At 38.5% G+C, this 22,001-nt stretch overlaps 1 protein-coding gene across 1 annotated transcript in view; it reads left to right on the forward strand.

The window, feature by feature from the left end:
• Positions 1 to 1,869: 1,869 nt before the first annotated feature.
• SRFBP1 (serum response factor binding protein 1) overlaps positions 1,870 to 22,001 on the forward strand; it is a 64,717-nt gene continuing 44,585 nt past the window's right edge. Inside the window, exons 1-3 of the mRNA XM_081089135.1 lie at positions 1,870 to 2,004; positions 17,742 to 17,830; positions 18,855 to 18,927. Of these exons, the coding sequence (XP_080945261.1) occupies positions 1,969 to 2,004; positions 17,742 to 17,830; positions 18,855 to 18,927 (198 nt within the window). The 5' untranslated portion in view covers positions 1,870 to 1,968. The remainder of the gene's footprint in view (positions 2,005 to 17,741; positions 17,831 to 18,854; positions 18,928 to 22,001) is intronic.

The raw sequence follows: 22,001 nt of genomic DNA on the forward strand, positions 1-22,001 counted from the left end.
TAGAAAACAAGAGGTGTGGTCATGAGTAAACACTATAGCCTTTAAGAGCCACAGACAAACTTCATAATAAGAATACATTTTATGAAGCATTATGAAATCATAACAACACCTTTCTCCCAAATAAAAAACACCTTTCCCATAAAGTTCTACATTTAGTTTTAAAACATCCTTTCCTAGGTATTTACGTTTTTTTCTTTCTTTTTATTTTCTCCCTAGGTATTTATGTATGTAGTGTCTACTACCTGCTGAGTTGAAAAAGCCCCTATGTAGGAGCTCATCTTTTTAAATATATATATATATATATATATATATATATATATATATATATATATATAATATAATTTCAGAGAGGAAGGGAGAGGAAGAGAAACATCAATGATGAGAATCATTGATCAGCTGCCTCCTGCACGCCCCCTACTGGGGATTGAGCCCGAAACCCGGGCATGTGCTCTTGACTGGAATCGAACTTGAGACCCTTCAGTCTGCAGGCCGATGCTCTAGCCATTGAGCCAAACTGGCTAGGGCAGGAGCTCATCTTTAAAAAGGGAAGCTGATGGATAAGGAGACCATTATAAGTCAGTGTATGGTTTATTCATGGCAAAAAAAACCCACAAAAAACAAAAACTACCTTTATGTGACACTGCAAGGAAGTCAGCCATTAATTCATTTGTGCTCAAGTCATATATTAAACTAAAAGAATCCTAATCCAAATAAAAATCATGAATTGCTGTAAATTGAGTACAGAATCAGTAGTTAAGAGCATGGGCTCCGGACAGTGCTGTCTCTTGGACAGAGTTCAGAAGTGGGCCTGGATTAAATGTTTTTTTCATCAGACTCTTGAAATTGTTAATACTTTTATCTGTGAAGGTGAGTTTTGTGAGTGCAGTGGAACATACATCAAGGGCTTGGTCTCACATCCTCCCATTTGGGTTCTTTGGCTTCCCACAGCCCTGTCTATGCCCAGCGCAGGCCCCCCTCCCTGATTGCTGGGGCAGGGCTCCTAGGCACCTGGGAGGGAGTGCACTAGCCCCACCAGTATTCCTGTGATTGAGGGAGCAACAGACTAAATACCAATAAGAAATATGACAGGCCAATAAACCACGAAAGAAACTTTTTCCTACTTTTTGGATGAGGGGTTCTGCATTTTCATTTTGTACTGGGCTCCTCAGATTACAACCAGCCCCGGAGTCTTCAAGTTTCCACATCTGTAAGATAAGAATAATTGTTTTTATCTAATTGGATTTTCTACTATTTTGGAGATCATGTGTCCCAGTACCTGATTCATGTTACGCTCAGTACTCCGGGTGTTAAGTATTAATCAATATATTACCTAATTCATACTCACTCCCTCAAGTCTCCTCTGCCTGCAGGCTAATACTTTAAATTTAATATCCATTCCCACAGGCGGCGGCAAATGTGTGTCCAGGTTTTGCTTTACACGTTCATTATCTAATTAAACTTACAGTGTGCAGGAAAAACATGTTCATGCCTAACTTATAACGTGCGGCTGAAACAAAAAAGATGTCTCTAATAAGGCGTGCAAGAATCTTCACATGTACTAGATAAATAAAAATTCAGAGCAAAACCTAGTGATTCAAGTGATGCTTTCAAAAAAGCTCTCTCACCTCCACTGGGACAAAAAGGACTAAGGTCCTTACAACGCGGGCCCAGTCTACAAGTGAATACAATAAAACCAGCATCTTGAAAAATTCCTTTACAAACAGATCGCAGAGCGCCCAGGGGCCACCGCTCACGCCCGGTTTCCATAGGAACACGCAATTCCGGCGCGTAGCCCTCTGCTCCGGAAGTTGTCCTATCTCAGCGCCTGTGTCCCATTGATTCAAGCGTTTGCGCACACGACTAAGGAGTTTTGGACCAAAGAGGCCACCGTTGAGGGGGCGTGGCGACGGCGACGGCAAAGGCGAACTGTGTTCACGTGCCTCTGCGGAGCCGCTTCCTAGATCAACCATGGCCCAGCCCGGGACTCTGAACCTCAATAACGAGGTGAGCACCGAGTTCTGGGGGCCTGTGGGGATGACCTTGAGGGCCCTCGAAGGGCTCTTCTGCGTTCCTCTGAAGGGCGCGTGGTCTGGCCGGGGTGAGGATGGGAAGTGCGGAGAGGAGCCTGCAGGGGGGCCCGGGCTGGTGTCCGGAACTCGGCGGATGCAGCGGTAACTCCGCTTCAGGTTTCTAGGTGGCTGAAGCTAGAGACGTATCCCTGACGTCTGGACCCAGGAATTTGTGTCAGTGGGACTTCGGGGGGTTTATTTTATGTATATATATTCAGTGCCCTCCTTTGTATAACTAAACTCAGAGTATAGTACAGGTTGTGAGGATTAAATTAACTGGAATACGTAAAGTGTTCGCACAGTACCTGACAATCAGTAAACTCCCCGTACACGTTACCTACCTTATGTAGCTTTTCCTGAGAAATTGCTGACCCCGTATGAGGTCATATCTTTTACGAAGATGTATGCTCAGTACCTCATTTTCTCCTTCAGAGAAAGCCCCATTTCTTTGCTTTTATTTACAGCGAAACTTTAAGAGCTGTTTATACTTGTGGCCCCCAATTCTTCTTCGCTCGTGCTAATTCCAGTCTCATCAAACATTTGCCTTCATCACCGTAGCGTGCTCATGTCACTAGGCTATCGTTTCTGCCACTGTTCTCTTTACAGTTTTTGCTTCTATTCCAGGGAGTCATAAATCATCTGGAGATTAAACTTAAGCTGGAAAAGCAAAGTTCAAATTAGGATCTCACAGCTACAGCAAAGATAGTTATTTATTCAGTGGATACATGTGTCTGCTGTAAGCTGCTCACTGTTTATATTACACCGTTGTGTAAGGCACTTTCTATTTTCAAGCAACTTACACCAGGTAGGAAAACTCACCTATGATTCAGAATAATGCCCAGGAAAACTGTTAGTACAGAAAAGTTTCCAGAAAAGGCAAAGCGAAGTGAGTGCAGTATTTGTTCTTGAGATTTAAGAATCTTATGCAGGAATTTCAGGTCAGTGATTCAGTGAAGGGGAAGAAGGCATTCCAGACAGATGGACCAGTATAAGCAGAAAAGGGATGGTAGTAGGAAACCGCTTGGGTGGTATAGGGATTGAAACTCTCCGTTGATGAGACCTTGTGGGATGAAGTAGGAAATGAAACGGAAATATATTACTTCCTTACAGCCAGGCCAATAAATCTGAGTTTCTCTTGGCAGTGGAGTACAGGATTGATTAGAGAGGGAAATATTAAAGATGCTTCGCATATATTTATCAACATATGATAAGCTTGTGTTATTTCCAGAAAATATTTAGTGGGCTTTTTTGCATTAGGGTATAAAAGATCTAATGGGAGTTCACTGGAAGTACTAGTGAGTTCTGCTCAATTTTGAAATTACTCTGAGAGTAGTAATGACATATGCCACTCCTCATTTAAGGCTCTTTCTTTTTTCCATTGAGTTCATTTCCAGGCCTCTTCCAAATAAATTTTGACCTTTAGGAAGTCTTCACTAATTCACCTCAATCTGGGCTAAGTATCCATTCTCTGTGCAACTAGAGTGCTTTCTACTCTGAAAACACCTGTTTACCTGTTTCTCTTTTTTTGTGTGTATGTCTGTCACCTACAGCATATGTGCTCTATAAATGTTTGCTGGATGACTAAATGAACTTATCAAATTGGAAGCTTAGATTCTCACATTACTAGGTGTACCAGTTAATAATGGCGGATTTTGTAATCAAAGAAAACATAATAATTTCAAGAGAAACATCAAAAGTGCTTTATTCAAAGTAATGTCCATCACTAGCTACACATTTCCCCCATCTTTCAGGTAATTTGTGTATACTGTCCCAATAGAACTTTTCTTGTTTTGAGGCAAACCATTCTGAGACCCAATTTTCCACTTCTTCGTGCGTTTTGAAGTGCTGCTCTGATGCGTGTGCCATCGATCAGAACACGTGGTAATCTGAAGGAGCAAGGTCTGGTGAATACAGCGGGTGGGTTAATACTAACCAGGCAAGATCTTTTAATGTCTTTAACTGGTTTTGAAGTGTGATGGTGCGTCATCATGAAGCAAGATTACTTTGCTGTGTCTTCTGGCACATTCTGGTTGTTTCATGATCAAAGCATGGTTCAAATTGATTATTTGTTGTCAGTAGTGACCAGTATTAACAGTTTCACCTGGTTTTAGAAGCTCATAATACACCACACCTTCCTGATCCCACCAAACACAGAGCATTGTCTTCTTTTCGAAGCTATTTGTCCTTGCAGTCGATGTTGATGGTTGACCTGGATCAACCCATGATTTTGTGCATTTGGATTCTCAAAATAAATCCACTTTTCATCGCCACTCACAATTCGACACAAAAATGACTTTCTTTTGTGCTATTGAAGCATTTTACTGGTGACTTTTCGATTTTCCATTTGTCTTTCCTTCAGTTGATGTAGCACCCATTTTTCTTCTTTTAAAATCTTTCCCATCTTGCACCAGGTCATTGCTCAGTAAATACTAGTTCTTTATGCCCTGGCCAGTTTGGCTCAGTGGCTAGAATATCGGTCTATGGACTGAAGAGTCTCGGTTCGATTCCAGCCAACAGGCTCCATCCCTAGTAGGGGGCATGCAGGGACGCAGCCAGTCAATGATTCTCTCTCATCATTGATGTTTCTCTCTCTCCCTCCTCCTTCCTCTCTGAAATCAATAAAAATATATTTTAAAAAATAAAATAAAAAATAAAATAAAATTTTTCCCATTGCTTGTAAATGACCGGAAATTGTTTGCTGAGCAACGTTTAATCTTTCTGCAAGTTGTTTTTGAGTTTGACACACATCTTCATCCAATAATGCGTGTAATTGTTGGTCTTCACACTTTTTCAGTTGACCTGGATGTTCTTTGTCTTTCACATCGAAATCATCACTTTTAAAGCATTTAAACCAGCGTTCACAAGTATCTTTTTTTAAAAAATATATTTTATCGGTGTTTTACAGAGAGGAAGGGAGAGGGATAGAGAGTTAGAAACATCAGTGAGAGAGAAACATCCATCAGCTGCCTCCTGCACACCCCCCAGTGGGGATGTGCCCGCAACCAAGGTACATGCCCTTGACCGAATCGAACCTGGGACCCTTCTGTCCGCAGGCATACACTCTATCCACTGAGCCAAACCGGTTAGGGCCACAAGTATCTTGAGATGCAGCATTTTCACCATAAGCTTCCTAAAGTATACGATAACTTTTTCTTCAAAATAAAGTAATGAATTAAAACTTCCTGCAAATATTCTTTTTTTTGCACAAAATTCAACATTTTTAAGTGTAGAAATATCTATGATGTTAACACCTTCAGCAAATTTGACATATGAAGTTTTGAAACTTGCTGTGAATACAACAAAATAGCATACATATCAAATCGCATATATGTCAACATATATGTAACTTCATCTATTGAGAATAATCCGCATTATTAACTGATACATCTAGTAAAGTAAATCTTACATGTTCTAATATGAAGGTGGGGGGAAAAGTAGACATGGTGATATAATCTTAATGGGAGGAAAACTGCAAAGGGAAAAGCAGATAAAGATTTGTCTGCCTAAAATTTGAAAAACATCCTAAAGAGGGGAGGGAGACAAAACCAATTAAGAAAAGAACTAGGACAAATATGACAGATAAATGGCTAATGCCATTACTGTAAAATACCTCATGAAAATTAGGAGGAACCATCTCATAGAAAATTGGTAAAATAAATGAATTAACTCTTCCAAAGAAGAAATGTACCTGAAAAAAAGTTCAAATTCACTGTTATCTTTCAGATTTTTTCATTACTACCCCTATCCTAGTCCGTGTTATATCTCCCACCAGCACTACTATAATATCCCAGCTACTTACCTGTGATTCTTCTTCCCCTCCAATCTCATCTCTGTAGTGCAGCTGGAGTGCTTTCTTCAAAATGTAAATCTTACCTTGTCACTCCCTTTAATGCAGCTGAAGTATTCTCTTCAAAACAAACTTAATCATGTGACTCCCTTGCTTAGAACCTATTTGATGATTTTCCTATTGCTTTTTGTCAAGACCTATCTAAATAAAGCCAATCTCTCCATCTTCTATTATACCACTCCCCACCCCAACACCCCCACCTCTGTCTCTTCAACTACACTGGCCTTCTTCCACCATCTATCACAGGGGTGGGAAACAGTTTTTTTTGCCACGGCTCATTTGGATATTTATAACAACATCATTTGAGAGCCATCCAAAATTATCAGCTTAAAAATTAGCCTGCTATATTTGGTTAAACATTTAATTAACTCACCCCTAATACCTTGGCAGGACCAGATTGAATGATTTCACTGGCTTTGTACGGCTCTTGGGCCAGACATTCCCACCCCTGATTTAGCACAGCATCTCCAGAGCCTATGCTATTGCTTTTAACTGTTTCTCTCATTAGTCCATTTCATACTTTTTCAGGGAAAGCATTCTTGACCTTCATTACCCCTTTTATAAGCTCTTGTAGAACCATTTTACCTCATTTTAGAGGTAAGCTTGCAATAGTTGCTTAGTGTGTATGTGAATGTGAGAGAGATTTCTATTCCCTCCACCTAAGTTTTTGTTCACTATCATATCTTCAGTACCTATCTGTTGAATGAGAATTTGAAGCATCATTTTTATGATCCTTAGTAACTTAATTTAGCCCTCCTTAACTGAGATCCAAGAATGTGTTTCAGGGATCCTCTAACTGCCAGAAATTATGTGTAATTTTTTGTTTGTATGCCTGTCTCTGAAGGGTTAAGAGTCCTTAGGCATTCATCTATAAAGTTCTGGTATTATCTTTAGGATGTTGGCACTCATATCTTTGATTTACTTGATTGAATTACTTGTATTGTAATTTTTTATTATGGTTTTTCTTTTAAAAAGTTATAGTATATTTAAGTACCGAAAGTGTCTTAAAAGCCTGCCTCCGGAGGTACCTATTACGCTAACTTTCAATGTCTTCTACCCTTAATAATTCCATTCTTTTAAAAAATTTCCAAGGATAAATTTAGGCTAACATTTACAGAATATTTCCTGACTCTAGGTCCCTAAAATACATTTATTCTTCTGAAGTAATGTAAAAATTTTACCTTTTTAAAATAATAAACTATAACTTTTTATTTCATCCTATAATTATTTAATGCATGCTTTATGTTCACCATTACTTTATGTGGACTGCCCTATAGAACTTCCCTAACCTCTAGCATTGTACCGTGTCTACAGATAGTTACAAGTAAATATGTGTTGGACACATGGAAGTATGGATAGCTCAATCTGAGTCTAATATTTACATGTGGAGGAGGATCTCCTACATGTAAGACTTTTTCTCCCTTTTTACTAGAACTAGAGAAAGGATGCACAGTTGAAAAACATGCTGTTGTTTTTGTTTTTTAACATTTTTATTGATTTCAGAGAGGAGGGGAGAGGGAGAGATAGAAACATCAGTGATGAGAGAGAATCGTTGATTGTCTCCTGCCCTCCCCCTACTGGGGATCGAGTCTGCAACCCCGGCATGTGCCTCCTGGTTCATAGGCTGCCGCTCAACCAGCCACACTGCCACACCGGAGTAATGGATAGGCAAAACTAGAGCTGAGTTTGCTTCAGTCATCTGTTTCTTTGGTAGCAGTGATATATAAAATAGTCAGGATACTTTAATTTCATACAAGGGCCAGGGGCTTTTATATAAAACTGTCATGTTTTTCTTGATTGCAGATTACCAACAAGCCTGTTAGAAAGTTGCTTTCCATTTCCTATAAGATAATAAACATAGAAGCTAATATGCCAGAGAACAAATCGTTTGCCTCCATGTATTGTAAAAGATAAGACTGTCAGAAACTATGTGCTTTTGATGTTGCAAAACTGCTATTTCATAATTGAGTGTGTAGTACTATTAAATAATTTTTACTGAAATAGTAAATAGAATCCATCCATAAGAAGGGAATCATTTTCTGCTTTGTTTTTAAACTATTCTGGGAAGTTTTGCTAGGTGGCAGTATATTCTCAGTAATGATTAAGTGGTAGATAATTACCAAGCATTCTAGAATTTTTACATTGTTGCTCATTAGAAATAAAAAGAAATATAATTCAATAATAATGGCCAAATAAGAAGTCCTCCATATAAAACCATAATTAATTTTGTTAACCATGAAATAGTTCAAATATATGGAAAGTGATCTAACAAATGTCCTTGTAATCTACTTTCTATATTTAGCAAATGTCAGTATTTTGCCATATTAGACTGCCTCATTCTACCCACTGTATTTTCATCCTCAGAAGTAATTATCACTCTTAGTGTGTTATTTTTTCATCCATAGCTTTTATAATTTTAGTAACATATATACTCATGCTTATATCCAGTGAATAGTATTGTGTTGTATATTTTTAAACTTTGTGATATCATATGCATATCACTCTAAAAGTTAGTTTTTTCGCCAAACATTTTCAGTGTTTATCCATGATACATGCAAATCTTTTACATTGGTTTAAAATACTACATTGTGTATACCTTATATAATATTTTATCTTTTATGTAACGTTTTGTAAGAATGCTTCAGTGAGCCCTGGCAGGTGTTTCTCAGTGGCTAGAGTGTCACCTCAAGCACTGAAGGGTCAGGGGTTCAATCCCCAGCCCCTGTTGGGGCATTTAGGAGGGAACCAATTGATTTGTATCCATCTTCCACATCAGTTTCTCTCTCACTCTCTTTCTCTTTCTCTCTCTCTCTCTCTCTCTCTCTATCTCTATCTCTATCTCTTTCTCTCTGTCTCTCTGTCTTTGCCCCCTCCCCCCACTCACTCTCTGAAAAGCAATGGGAAAAATTTCCTGGGGTGAGGATTAACAAAAAAAGACAAACAAAAAGAATGCTGCAATAAATAGACTTATGCATAACCTTTTGCTATTGCTGGGGGTGTGTCTTCTACCTAGATTCCTAGAAGTAGGCTTTTGTTAGGTATTGCTAAAGTTTCCTCTGGAAGGAGTATACCAATTTGCATTCCTACCAGCAATGTATGAGAGTGCCTGCTTCCTCACAGCTCACTGAAGAATGTGTTATCCTAGTTTTTTGTCTTTGTCAGTCTGATAAGTTAGTAATGAATAAGCAGAAGTTGTTTTTTTCAGAAGTTTTAATGTATTGTAAGAAACACAGATATACTCAGTTTTCTTAGCACTGCAAGCTCCCTTAGAACAATACTAGCTCTTGGAGTAATGGTTTTATACTAACCGTGGGTTTTTGTTACAGGTTAATTCAAATAAATGGCAAAGTCAATGCATTATCAAAAAGAAGCTGGCTAGTTGACTGGCTAGCAGATAGTCAATGAAGAGTCAATTCACACCACCATCCCCTGTCCAAATTGCCAGTTATAAAAATAATCACAGGAATGTAAAGTACAGCATAGGGAATATAGTCAATAATCCTAATAATAGACAAACATGGTAATTGACTGTACCTTCGCCATGCCTCCCATTGGCTAATCAGCATGATATGCAAATTAACCGCCAACAAAGATGGCGGCTAATTTGCATACTGCAGGCAGATCCTGCTGCGCCGCCCTGCCTGGGGCTGGCGGCAGTGCAATCCCAAGCTGCCGGCCGCCCCAGCGGGAGATCGGGGCCTGTTGTGTGTGGGGCGGCTGGGGTGGGTGGCAGCAACATCCCCTGCCGCTGCTTGCCCCAGCCCGGGATCCGGGCCTGTGAGGTAGGTGGCAGCACGATCCGAGCGGCCGCCCAACGCAGCGCGGGATCCGGGCCTGCCATCTGGCACCCGGGAGTGGGCCTAAGCCAGCAGGTACTTATCTCTTGAGGGGTCCCAGACTGTGAGAGGGCACAGGTTGGGCTGAGGGACCACCCCCCGCCCCCCCCACCCCCGCCAGTGCACAAATTATTGTGCACCAGACTTCTAGTATTGTAATAACTATCTATGTATTATGTTAGATGAATACTTAGACTTTCTGGGGTGACATAATGCATATAAATCACTAATCACTGCGTTGCACATTTGAAACAATATTGTATGCTAGTTATAATTGGAAAATAGAGTAGTTTTTTAAAATGGAAATATTATTATTTAAACACCTACTTTAAACTTTTAATAAAAGCATTCAAATGCAAAAAAAAAATCAACCCAAAGTAGTATTATGTTGTGGACCAAAGTTTGTTCTCAGCTTTGTAGATCAGAAACTTGCTGTTATTATCCTGAAAGTATAGCTCAATCTCTCAAAGCAAATTTGCATTAACCATAAGCTTATTGGAGACTATATTAAGGAGAAAGCCTGTTTATTAAGAAATATATCTAATGTAGACAGTAATGCTCACATTGTAAGCATACTTTTTTTCCTGTCTATTTGATTTACATCGGCTGCTTGGAATATAGAACCATAGAAAAGATTTTAATTGCATGATTCAGTGTTGGGCTATGATACATCTGTCCCAATAATTGAGTTATTCCAGTACAGTTTGGAATTTCCTTGAGTTGGACACTTCCAGCTTTTGCTTTCATGGTTCCCTTTCCTGTGTTTATGTTGTTTTTCCCCATATGCTTACATAGCCTTTTTGCAAGTAGTTATATTAGCTTTCCACTTAATTTATTTTAGGTCATATTTTTGTACTATCTGTCCAAAGGGAGATCCATGTTACATTACTATGTTCAGATTTTACCAGGTTATTTGAGGCATCTGTAAATCTAGGTCAGTGATGGTGAACCTTTTGAGCCTGGCGTGTCAGCATTTTGAAAAACCCTAACTTAACTCTGGTGCTGTGTCACATATAGAAATTTTTTGATATTTGCAACCATAGTATAAAAAAGATTTATATTTTTGATATTTATTTTATATATTTAAATGCCATTTAACAAAGAAAAATCAACCAAAAAAATGAGTACGCGTGTCATAGGTTCGCCATCACTGGTCTAGGTTCTAGGTGACACCTCACTTTCAAGGTGTGTGTGTGTGTGTGTGTGTGTGTGTGTGTGTGTGTGTGAGATGTGTTAACTCTTTTCATCTGCTCTTGGAGATTATATTAAATTTATTTTGCTGCTTGGAAGCACTTTAGTTTAGGCTTCTCAGTCTTGATGATCATGACCTTCCAATTTGTCCTTCAGTTTCTGTCTTCAAACTCTTTCCACTTTTCTTTCATGTTTTTCTTCTGTCAGTACATTTCGTTTCCATTTCTATGCCTCTTTGCTCACATTTCTATCCTTTCCCTTACAGACAGTATCATACTCTTATTTCATTTCTAACTATGAAAGTTCTATTTGCTTTTGGTTGGAAAATTCATCGAAGTGAATTTTCCAGCTCTCTAATGATATTGGTTGTTTTAGTCCTTTTTGTTAACTGCAGCATTATCTATCAACCAGCATCATAATTTCTAGGTGCCAAATGATTTGGCACCCCTTGAAATTCTAACTAAAAGTCTATTGGTAGCTGTTCATCCGTTTTTCAAAAATAAATTTAAATACTTTGAGAAAACTAAGTGCTTTAGGCAAGTAGTTGTGAGAAAAATAAAAGTATAATTAAATTATTACATAAAGTGAACGTGCTTTCTGTAAAAAAAATAAACCTGTTAAATATTCTTCCTATTGTACATGAATGCTGAGGAAGTTAACCTAGAAAAATATTTTTTGACATTGGCATGAAACTAAGTACATGAAGCATTCCCTTTGCTTTTAGATTCCCTTATGTAGTAATGACAAACATAGTACTTCTTAAATTGGAATTTTAAAATTGGAGTCTAGCTTTCCCATGATTGGAATGTAACCGAGGACCAACTCAGCCCACTGCTTATTAGTTAAGTTTGGCTAACAGTGGTTAGTAAATGGTATATAATCTCATGCACCTGCAGGGTACAGCAATTAGAAACATTTGCTAATATATTTTAAGGCAAAATTTATCACTTGTTATTTATTTATGAATGACTTAACTTTCAAAAAATGTATTACTAACCCTATTATGCTGTGCTTTTTTTTCCCCACTTAAACCTAGTCAAAATGGCTTTTCATTTATGTAAGTACTAGAGGCCCGGTGCATGAAATTCGTGCACTCTGGTGGGGTGGGTCCCTTAGCCCAGCCTGCGCCCTCTCGCTCTCCAGGAGCCCTCGGAGGGATGTCTGACTGATGGCTTAGACCTGCTCCCAATCCAGCAGTCGGATATCCTTATCCTTAGGCCTGCTCTCCTGCTGGCCTGATCGTCCCTAACTGCCTCTGCCTTGCCCCACACCTGGGACCCAGAATTCCCTCCTCTGGCCAGTCGCAGGCACCCGGGACCCAGGCTTTCCTCCCTCTAGCTGGCTGCAGGCACCCAGGACCCGGGCCGGCTGCAGCCGCAGGGGACTGTGAGTGGGTGGCTTCATCCGGTCCGCAGCCACAGGCACCCGGGACTGTGGGGCAGGAGGCTTGTCCCTCTCCCAGGCCACAGCCTGGATGGTCCCCATTCCTCTCTTGTGAGCTCATTTGTGCCTGGCTGGTCCCTATTCTTCTCTTGCAAGCTCATTTGTGCCTGGCTGGTCCCATTCCTCTCTCCCCAGTGTTGAGTGTCTGAGCAGTTCCGGCGCGAGGGCATGAGGGCGTGATGACCATTTGCATATTAGCTCTTTATTATATAGGATGACTTTTTTCTAAATAGACCTAACTTTGAAACAGATTCCAAAGAGGTTAACCTATCTATCTAGTGGAAAAGAAACCTGATTGCTCTGCATTCTGTTACTATAGTATTCTTTTGAAATGGTGAATGAACAAGCGACTGTTTCTACCTTTCTGGTCATTTATTTAACAAATATTTATTGAACACACTTAACTGTATGTCACCCACTATTTTAGGTGTTAAGATATAATGTTGAGTAAAACAAGATACTTGACCTTCATTCAATTGATAACTTACTGGGAGAACGACACATTAAATATCATCAGATTAAAAATAAAGTATTAAAATTAAATTATATATTCATGGTAAGTTTTATATGTACTTTAAGTACTTATAATTGGGAATTTCGACTCAGGGAGCCCAAAAAATGACTTTACTGGGAAATGACAAATAGGCCAAAAATCAGAAGGATCAGATGTTAACAAGCTGACATGGGGAGGAAGAGCATATCTACCAGAGGAAACAGTGAATGTGAAGACTTGCTGGTAGATGTGAGCATGGTAAAGACAAAGAACTCAAAAAGAGCCCATGTGGCCATCTTAAGCAATTGGAAACCATTGAAGAGAGTGAAAGGAAGGTATGGCATGACATCTCTGTGTTAATAATGTATTCTTTTTTTAAAAAATATATATTTATTGGTTTCAGAGAGGAAAGGAGAGGGAGAGAGATAGAAACGTCAATGATGAGAGAGAATCACTGATCGGCTGCCTCCTGCACGCACCCCACTGGAGATCGAGCCCGCAACCCAGGCATGTGCCCCTGGCCAGAATCGAACCTGGGACCCTTCAGTCCGCAGGCTGACGCTCCATCCACTGAGCCAAGCCGGCTAGGGCTAATAATGTATTCTCACTGAGTTTCGGAAACTGGAGAGGGGCAAGAGTGGGGAAACGAGTTACCAAACTCAACCGGGATAGCTAGGTGAGGTCAAGATAGAAAAAGTGGTACAATTTGAGAGATAATTAGGAGATAAAATTAACAGGACTTGGTAATAGATTTATTGTGAGAGATTTAGAAGTGAGAGCTATGTATAGTGAGCCCTAGGTTTATAACGAAAAGATTGTTCTGTTCCTTGAAACATGAAACACCAAAAAAGGGATCCAGTTGGGGATGAAGAACATGGATTCCAGTGTGAGGTGGAAGTGATTTTAAGCTACTCCAAAGGAGCTGTTGAGTAGGCAGTTGCACACTTGGGTCTGGAGCTGAAAGATATATCTCAGTTGAAGGTATAAATTTTTGAGTCATCTTTGTTTAGGTGGCAAATTGAAAAAAAAATATTCACACAATAAGATCACTTAAGGCCAAAAATGGATGGTGAAAAGTACAGCTGGCTTAGGACTGACCTTTGAACTTGGAACACTTCGTGACAGGAAATGGTGGATGAGCCTTCAAAGAAGACCAAAAGGGAGAAGCTAGAGGGGCAGAAGGAAAATCAGGGGAGTATTCTGTCATGGGTCATGTAAACACTTGGAAAAGTGTTTCAAGAAGGAGGAAGTGGTGAACAGTGTTAGATGCTTTTGAGATTTCAAGTAAAATGAAGTCTGAAAATTTCCTGTTGTATTCAGGGTCATTTAGAAATCATTGATGTCTTAGACACCACAGACTGGAATTATGTGGCATGAAAATGATGATTATGACTTTGAACATCTCTCAAAGCTTGGCTCTGAGGCAGTTGAAGACAGGGTGCTCCTTGTGAACTTTGTAGTGACGATGTTTTGTTTGTCTTATTTTTAATGAAAATGACTCAAGCATGATAAAAATCAATGGGAATAATCCAGAGATTGACAATGCTAGAAAGGAATAATGTATAGTGAGGGTTCTAGGATGGCAGAAAGGATGAGATTCAAAACAGTTAAAAGATTAACATGAGATACGTGTGCGATTATTTCTTACTAGAGGCCCAGTCCATAAAATTTGTGCACCTGGGGGTGGGAGGGCTCCCGCCACCACCTCTGCACTCACCAGCTGTGAGTCCGGCTTCTGGCTGAGCTGCGCTCCCCCTGTGGGAGCATACTGACCACCAGGGGGCAGCTCCTGCATTGAGCATCTGCCCCCTGGTGGTCAGTCTGCATCATAGCAACCAGTCCTTCCACCATTTGGTCGATTTGCATATTAGCCTTTTATTATATAGGATAATACAACTTTATTAATAGAATAGGGTGAATGATGCAAATAAATTTGTATTAATGGTAGTAGAAAGGTGATAGCTCCCATCTAATGTTTATTTTCTCAATGAAATTAAAAGAGAGATGAAAAGGAATGTTAGATATTTTAGGAAAGCAGACAGATTTAAACTAGTTATTGTAGAGTGAATTGACCAAAAAAAAATACGTAGGATTGCTAGGAAGTAAAAGCCTGTTTGAGGTTAATTATGGTGAATTTATAGCAGATAGAATGTATTAACTATTTCCTGGCTATTGGGATGCTGTGATAAAGAACTCAGAATGTTCTTTTTATTCAAGATTACTAAAGGGATTGCTAACCATAGGGGAATTTAAGGTATTGGCAAATGTTGATCATGTACCTAAATTGGAGGTACATGTTGATCATGTTGATCAAATTGGAGGTACAATGTTGATCATGTACCTAAAGGAGGAAAATCAAAAGCAGAGGACTAACTGTTTGAGAGAAAGTACAGGGGTAAGTGAATTGCTGATCCAGTGAAGTCAGAGACGATTGTGGTGGGTGGAGTTGAATAAGCAAGCAGATGAAAATTGTAATCTTGCACTAGCTGGTTTGGCTCAGTGGATAGAGCATCAGCCTGTGGACTGCGGGGTCCCAGGTTCGATTCTGGTCAAGGGCACATGCCTGGGTTGTGGGCTCGATCCCCAGTGTGGGGCATGTGGGGTGTGCAGGAGACAGCCGATCAATGAATCTCTCTCGTCATTGATGTTTCTATTACACCCTCCTCCCTTTCTCTCTGAAGTCAATAAAAATATATTTTTAAAAAATTGTAATCTTGTGGAATATTTCAACTAATCATTTTAGAAATAGAATGGTTATAAGTGATAAGGACTACAGTGTGACCTTGGAAGTGGGTCACTGAGATGGAATAGATTAGCTAATTAGAAAAGAGCACGTCAAGAAGTGAGGATATATTGGGTGAGTTATTAAGTGGGCATTTCTGTCACTAAGAATGATGTCAAAACTTAGGGTGGAGAGAAATTATAAGTTGGTTGTCAGTATCTTCAATGTAATACAGAGCGTGAATGATATTCATGAAAGGTAAAAGAAGCTATTACAGCCAAATGCAAGAGCCTTGATATTGCTATTTTGGCAAGGGAATTTGTAGGATTGTGTATGCCAGGTACTCTGGAAAGGCACAGAAATTACTATGTAAATATTGCAAATTCCCTGTCTTCTAGGAGCTCAAAAACTATAGGAAAAACAAACAAAACAAAACAAAACACTAAAAACAGCCACAGTGATTAATGACAGTATGGTGAAATAGAATCTACCTACAAAGTATATTTGGAATCCCAAGGATGGAGTGGTTTTCTCTAACTGAAGAAGTCATTGAACGTTTATGAGAAAGATGATATCTGAAATGAATTTGATGAAGTTCCTAACGTGGAGGAGGGGATAAAGACAATACAGGAGGAATTACAAGATGTATGGCTCCTAATGACAGACAAACATAAATTCAAAATGATAGCATCCCATTGTACTAAGTGCTGTTATAACATGTAGTTCTTTATCATTAGAATATTCCCATCTCTTGGCCAATACAATTTTTTTTGTTTTTGTGTTTTTGTTCTTGGAATTCAGTATTGTTCTTTAATGGGATGATTTAAAGCATGTGCTGTGTATGTGTGTGAGTACACACAATGTGCCCTTGTGTTTTTGGCAATTCTTTTAAAGTTATGCCTCAAATAAATTATTGCTAAAAATAAATGCAAGGGGTAATAAGTAAGTAAATATGATCACTTTCATGCATTTGCTTTTGTTAACACACTCATTCAATAAATTAAATTTCCATCATGATGGTTGAAGCTCTACTTTAAGCCACAAGGATACAAAGATTGATATGATGATCTCTGATCTCAGAAAACTCAGTTTATTATGTTCCAAGCCCAATAAGCTATAATAAGTATCCTATATAATAAAAGGCTAATATGCAAATAGACCAAACGGCGGAACCGGAACAACCGAACCGGTCGCTGTGACTTGCGCTGACCACCAGGGGACATGCGTGGAACATTGTGGGTGTCGGCCGTGGTGGGATGGTGGAGCAGGTGAGTGGGAGCACTAGACCAAGGCAGGCTGCCGGTTGCTGTTATCGGGGTGAGCCTCTGGTGGTTACTGAAAATCCTTTGCTCCTGCGAATGCCGCAGTCCTGCCCAGGGCCAGCGCCTGCCCGCTTGCACCCACTGCTGGCGCCGGAGCCACTGCTCACACCTACTGCTGGCACCCGGCACTGGCCCTGATAGCTTGGCGCTGTCAGCTGGTGCAAGCGGCGGCTGCTGGCCCTGATCGCCCCTCAGGGCTTCTCCACCTCCCCCTGCTTCTGAGGCGAGATTGGGGCCAGCAGCCGCCAGAGCCACCACTCGCACCCACTGCCAGCGCCGGCCCCACTCACACCTGCAGCCCGTGCCAGAGCTGCCACTCCCACCTGCTACCTGTGCCGGTGCACCAGTCCCAATCACTTGGCACCATCAGTGGCTGTGAGTGGCGGCTGCCAGCGCTGGTCGCCCCGAGGGCTTCTCCACCTCCCCCTGCTCCTGAGGGGCGGTGGGAGCAGTGCTGCCGGCATACAGACCGAGGATGGGCTCCTATGCATACTGCAGCCTCGCAGCCCACAGTTCCTTGCAAGGTGCACGAATTTGTGCACTGGGCCCCTAGTAATATTAAAATACTAATCATTGGGAATGCTGTGACTTTTTTGTAAGATAACTTCTTTCTCTTGAGTCCTCAGACACATTTTAAAATGTTGATGTATTCCTTTATTCACTCTTAGTGAAAAATGTTTGATTTCATCCAACTAGAAATATAGTTAACCAAAAATTTGGATAAAGTGGTAGACTTTGCCTATAATATAAAGACTCAAAATAAAGTATGTTTCTTTTTGAATTAATAACCTTTCAAATTTTGGCTTTATTCTTCAAAGGTTGTGAAGATGAGAAAAGAAGTGAAGAGAATCCGAGTTTTGGTTATCCGAAAACTTGTCAGAAGTGTTAGCAGACTGAAGTCAAAAAAGTGAGTCATTTCAAGTTATGGCCTTCTGACTGATAAAATGTCAAAAATTGTTTTAATTCAATATTTACAAAATTTGAGGGTGGGACCTAAGAGGGATAATTAAATATCTTACTCATGCAGCACTTTAAAAAAAAAAATATTTAGAGAGGATCTGAGTGAGATAAATGTGCTTTGTCAGCATGTTACATGATTTGAATCATATTTGCTTAAAATACATGATGAATTCTGCTTCTATTTTTTTCAAAAATCTCTTTGACCTTTTCAAAATGAAAGTCCTTTGGGGTTATGTATGTGTTTTATGTTGTTAGAAGTTATCTTAAGATATGGTATAGTTGAGCAAATCTAGTAATACCTTTTGTGAATCAGTTGTAAAAATTTATATCACTTTTTTTCTTGAATTGCTAATTAATTTAAAATCTTCAGTACCTTGTGGAAGTGTTTATCAAGACATTGTGTTCCATCTAATTTTTTGAAAAAATAGCATTTTGTATTTTCAGTGTTACTGGTATTAGAGAAAAAGTATGTTATTTAAAGTCTTCAAATGTGTTTTGCTCCTGATTAATTTTTAGTGCTTTCTTTCATAAATGTTGCAGAAGATGGGTTTCCTCTCTGATATAATCAGATATTTGACATCTTTGTATATTCTTTTAATTCCAGAGGACAAATTTTTATTTAATAAAATTATATCTAACCTTTAACTGTAGTTATGGACCTTATATTAAATACAATGTGCTGTTAACTGATTAATTAAAAAGTATTATTTGGCCTTCCCATTAAGGAATTAGAAGGCAAACAGCAGCAATAATTTTTAATATTATGCCAGGATAATGCCTGGTATTGCCAAGAACTTGAGTTTTTTAATAGAATTGGGATATATGTTGGAAGGGGAGAAAGCAGTGCAGGATGACTTTGCTTGTTATTTAGAGATTTATGATATTTTTCTAAAAGAAATGAGACTTTTCATTATGATATGAGTCTGTAATAAATGCTTTTCCTGTCTACATATTGTAATGTATTTTTGCAGGGGTACTGAAGATGCGCTGTTAAAAAACCAAAGGCGGGCACAACGATTGCTTGAAGAAATTCATGCCATGAAGGTAAGGACTTGTGCAGCTGTGTGTATGCGTGTGTTTCTGTCTCTCCTCTCAGTGTGCATTTTGTGTGTGTGTTGGGTTACTTATTTGAATATTATTGTATGTTGACCAAGACTTATTTTATGGGTCTGTTTGGTGAAGAATGTAGCACATTTAGAAAATTGTAATATGTTGAAGCTTGCATTTTCTTTTTTACTGAATTTGTTAAAGTACTTGACTAATTTGCATCAAAATACTGCCAAAATAAACTCATCTGTGTTTAATAATGCCTCATGCCTAAGGTTTTTTTTTTTACTGTAACTTTAGGCATGTAGTCTAAGTTGAGTTCAAGAATTGAAGTGTTCATGCTATTTGGTAATGTGGATGGGGATATTGGTGGCTGACATCATGCTTTGCCTATTGCCAACTCAATAAATTTTTGTGTGATGGTGTCAGCATTTTATTCAGCTCTGTAGTAACTCGAAATAAAATTAGTATTGGACCAAAATGATCCATATTTTTGTTTCTTTCAGCCAGACTCTTCACTAGCATAATTTTTAGGTCTTCTCACTGCTCTTACTTTGTGGAAACTTTCATTTACCAAATGACATACTATTAAATGTCTGGGAGACTTTTTTATTGCAGAACTTAAAAACAACATTTGGTACTAGCAATTATCTTAATTGTAGGGTCGTTTTGCATGTGTGTTTGACTATTACATTTTGGTATAACTTCCAAGAGGAGGGTTTTTTTGTTTTGTTTTTTTAATTTTACTGATTTCGAGAGGAAAGGAGAGAGAGAGAGAGAGAGAGAGAGAGAAACATCAATGATGAGAGAAAATCATTCATTGGCTGCCTCCTGCACACCCCCATTGGGGATTAAGCTGTGACCTCCTGGTTCATAGATTGATGTTCAACCACTGAGCAACACTGGCTGGGCACTTCCAAGTTTTGAGATAGATAAAAGAATGATTGAACTCTCTAAAACTGTTTTAATTGAGTTAAATTATCAAAGTTTCTCACCATTTTTTTTTCCTTTTGAAGGGATAGTAAAGTATTTTATAGGTCAGTTATTTTTCACAGTTAATCTGAGTAGAAACAGATATAGGACATCATTTCTTTTCGGGGTGAGGTGTTTTTATTTTTTCATTTTTGTGTGAGTGTGGCATTATTTTTAATCGCAGGACTACAAAATTTATGAAATACATTTGATTTATCCTCTCTAATGTTTTAATCCCTCTTTTTCCCCCCAGTTATTCAGTCAACATACTCTATGTTTGCCTCCTAATTGTCATTTTGAATGATACATCATTTAGGCCTTTTCATATACCTTTTATTTATCATGAAATTCAAATGAGAGATAAAATGTTTGGATACTCTTGTTTTGAGGATAATTCTAAGATAAGAAGTTATTGTGTATCCCATTGTGTCTTTCAGTTTCTCTTAATCAAGGTCCTTACTGAATTATTACATTCCTTACCTATATTTTTTCCCGTAATTTCTTCTGAATTGTCATTTTTGTAGTCCTTAATTATTCAAAGGCTTTGAGCTACTATATAATTGCTGATTTTATTTTTAATGGAAAGGATACATTATAATAGGCCTATGTGTAGTATGTGAGACTCTGAAAACAAAAGATATTCATTAATCTTCAGAGTACTTTCCTTCTGTAACTCTCAATAATGAATTTAATTAAGTTAATCAGAAAAACAAGTTGTCTTAATTTATCTATATGTGCAACTTGTTTTCTTTTATTCTTAAACCTCATCAGGAATAGCAAATCAGACTCAGTGAGAAAGTTCTTAGGTTTGCAACATTACTGTACCACATTCATAGTTTTATTTTGTGTGTATATGTGATTGTATAAGACCACTATGGAATTGTTGCCTCATAAAAAGCTAAAATGCATAGCCTGTATCGTCTTGGAATTCATAAAATTAATAGTATATACATATTGTCCCCTTGTATTCGTGGCAGTGGGTTAGGATGGTCTGAATTGGATGCTATGAATTAAACTTTTTTTTTGTAATGCTTTTTAAAAGTTGGATTAAATTTAAATATAAAAAACAGAAAAAAAGAGTAAGACTATGTTTGCTTTTCTTACACGTCTAATTTTACTCCTCATTTATGATTCTTTTAATGGTCTACTTTTCTAAAAGAAACAAATATATAGAGCATTTTTTAAGTGAATGGTCATTTGAAATTTCTTAAAGAACAGTTTATCATATACATGGGAGTATCAAAGAAATAGTCACAAAACAGGAAACTCACAGTCTCAATTAAATTTGAAGAAAAACCTCTACTTATTCATTTTTCCAGATGAATTTTTTCCTTGGCTCATATACCACTACATTTTTATAGTCTTGTTCATGACATACTGTCCTATACTTGCTTTCTATGATAATAGGGTATTTTGTTGCAAGATGACTTCCTCAAGGAGAAAACCTAAAATATTTTTAGAAATGGGAGTTTGTTTATTTCTGGCCAAGAGAAAAAAAGGGGGGCCTGATCTTTTTTTTTTTTTTTTAATGTATTTTTATTGATTTCAGAGAGGAAGGGAGAGGAAAAGAGAGATAGAAACATCAATGATAAGAGGGAATCATTGATTGGCTGCCTCCTGCACGTCAAACTGAGGCCGCAACCCAGGCATGTGCCCTTGATTGGAATCAAATCTGGGACCCTTCGGTCCTCATGCCAACACTCTATCCACTGAGCCAAACCGGCTAGGGTGGAGGGCCTGATCTTTATGATATTATGAAATCATAGGTTCCAATTTTGTAGATATAATATATGAATACCAACTCTTGCCTTTTCTAATAGTATTCCTACTTTTAACTCTGATACTAGTGTAAATTCTGGCTTCTGAAACAATTTCTTTTTCTTGGAAATTAAAGTAGCTGATCAGCTTTTATAGATCCCAAAGTTATTTAGCTGAAGAAAAAAATAGTAAAATTAAGGCAGACAATGAAATTAATATAAGTATACAAGAAATCCCTTCCTTAATAATAAAGGTAATATAACTAGCTTCTTCTGTGACTATTTACTATGTGCATGACACTGTGTTAATTTTTTTGTATGAAAGCTTAAAAAGAAATTTTC

The sequence above is a fragment of the Myotis nattereri genome (genome assembly GCF_964212035.1).
Source record: "Myotis nattereri genome assembly, chromosome: 4".
NCBI classification, from domain to species: domain Eukaryota; kingdom Metazoa; phylum Chordata; class Mammalia; order Chiroptera; family Vespertilionidae; genus Myotis; species Myotis nattereri.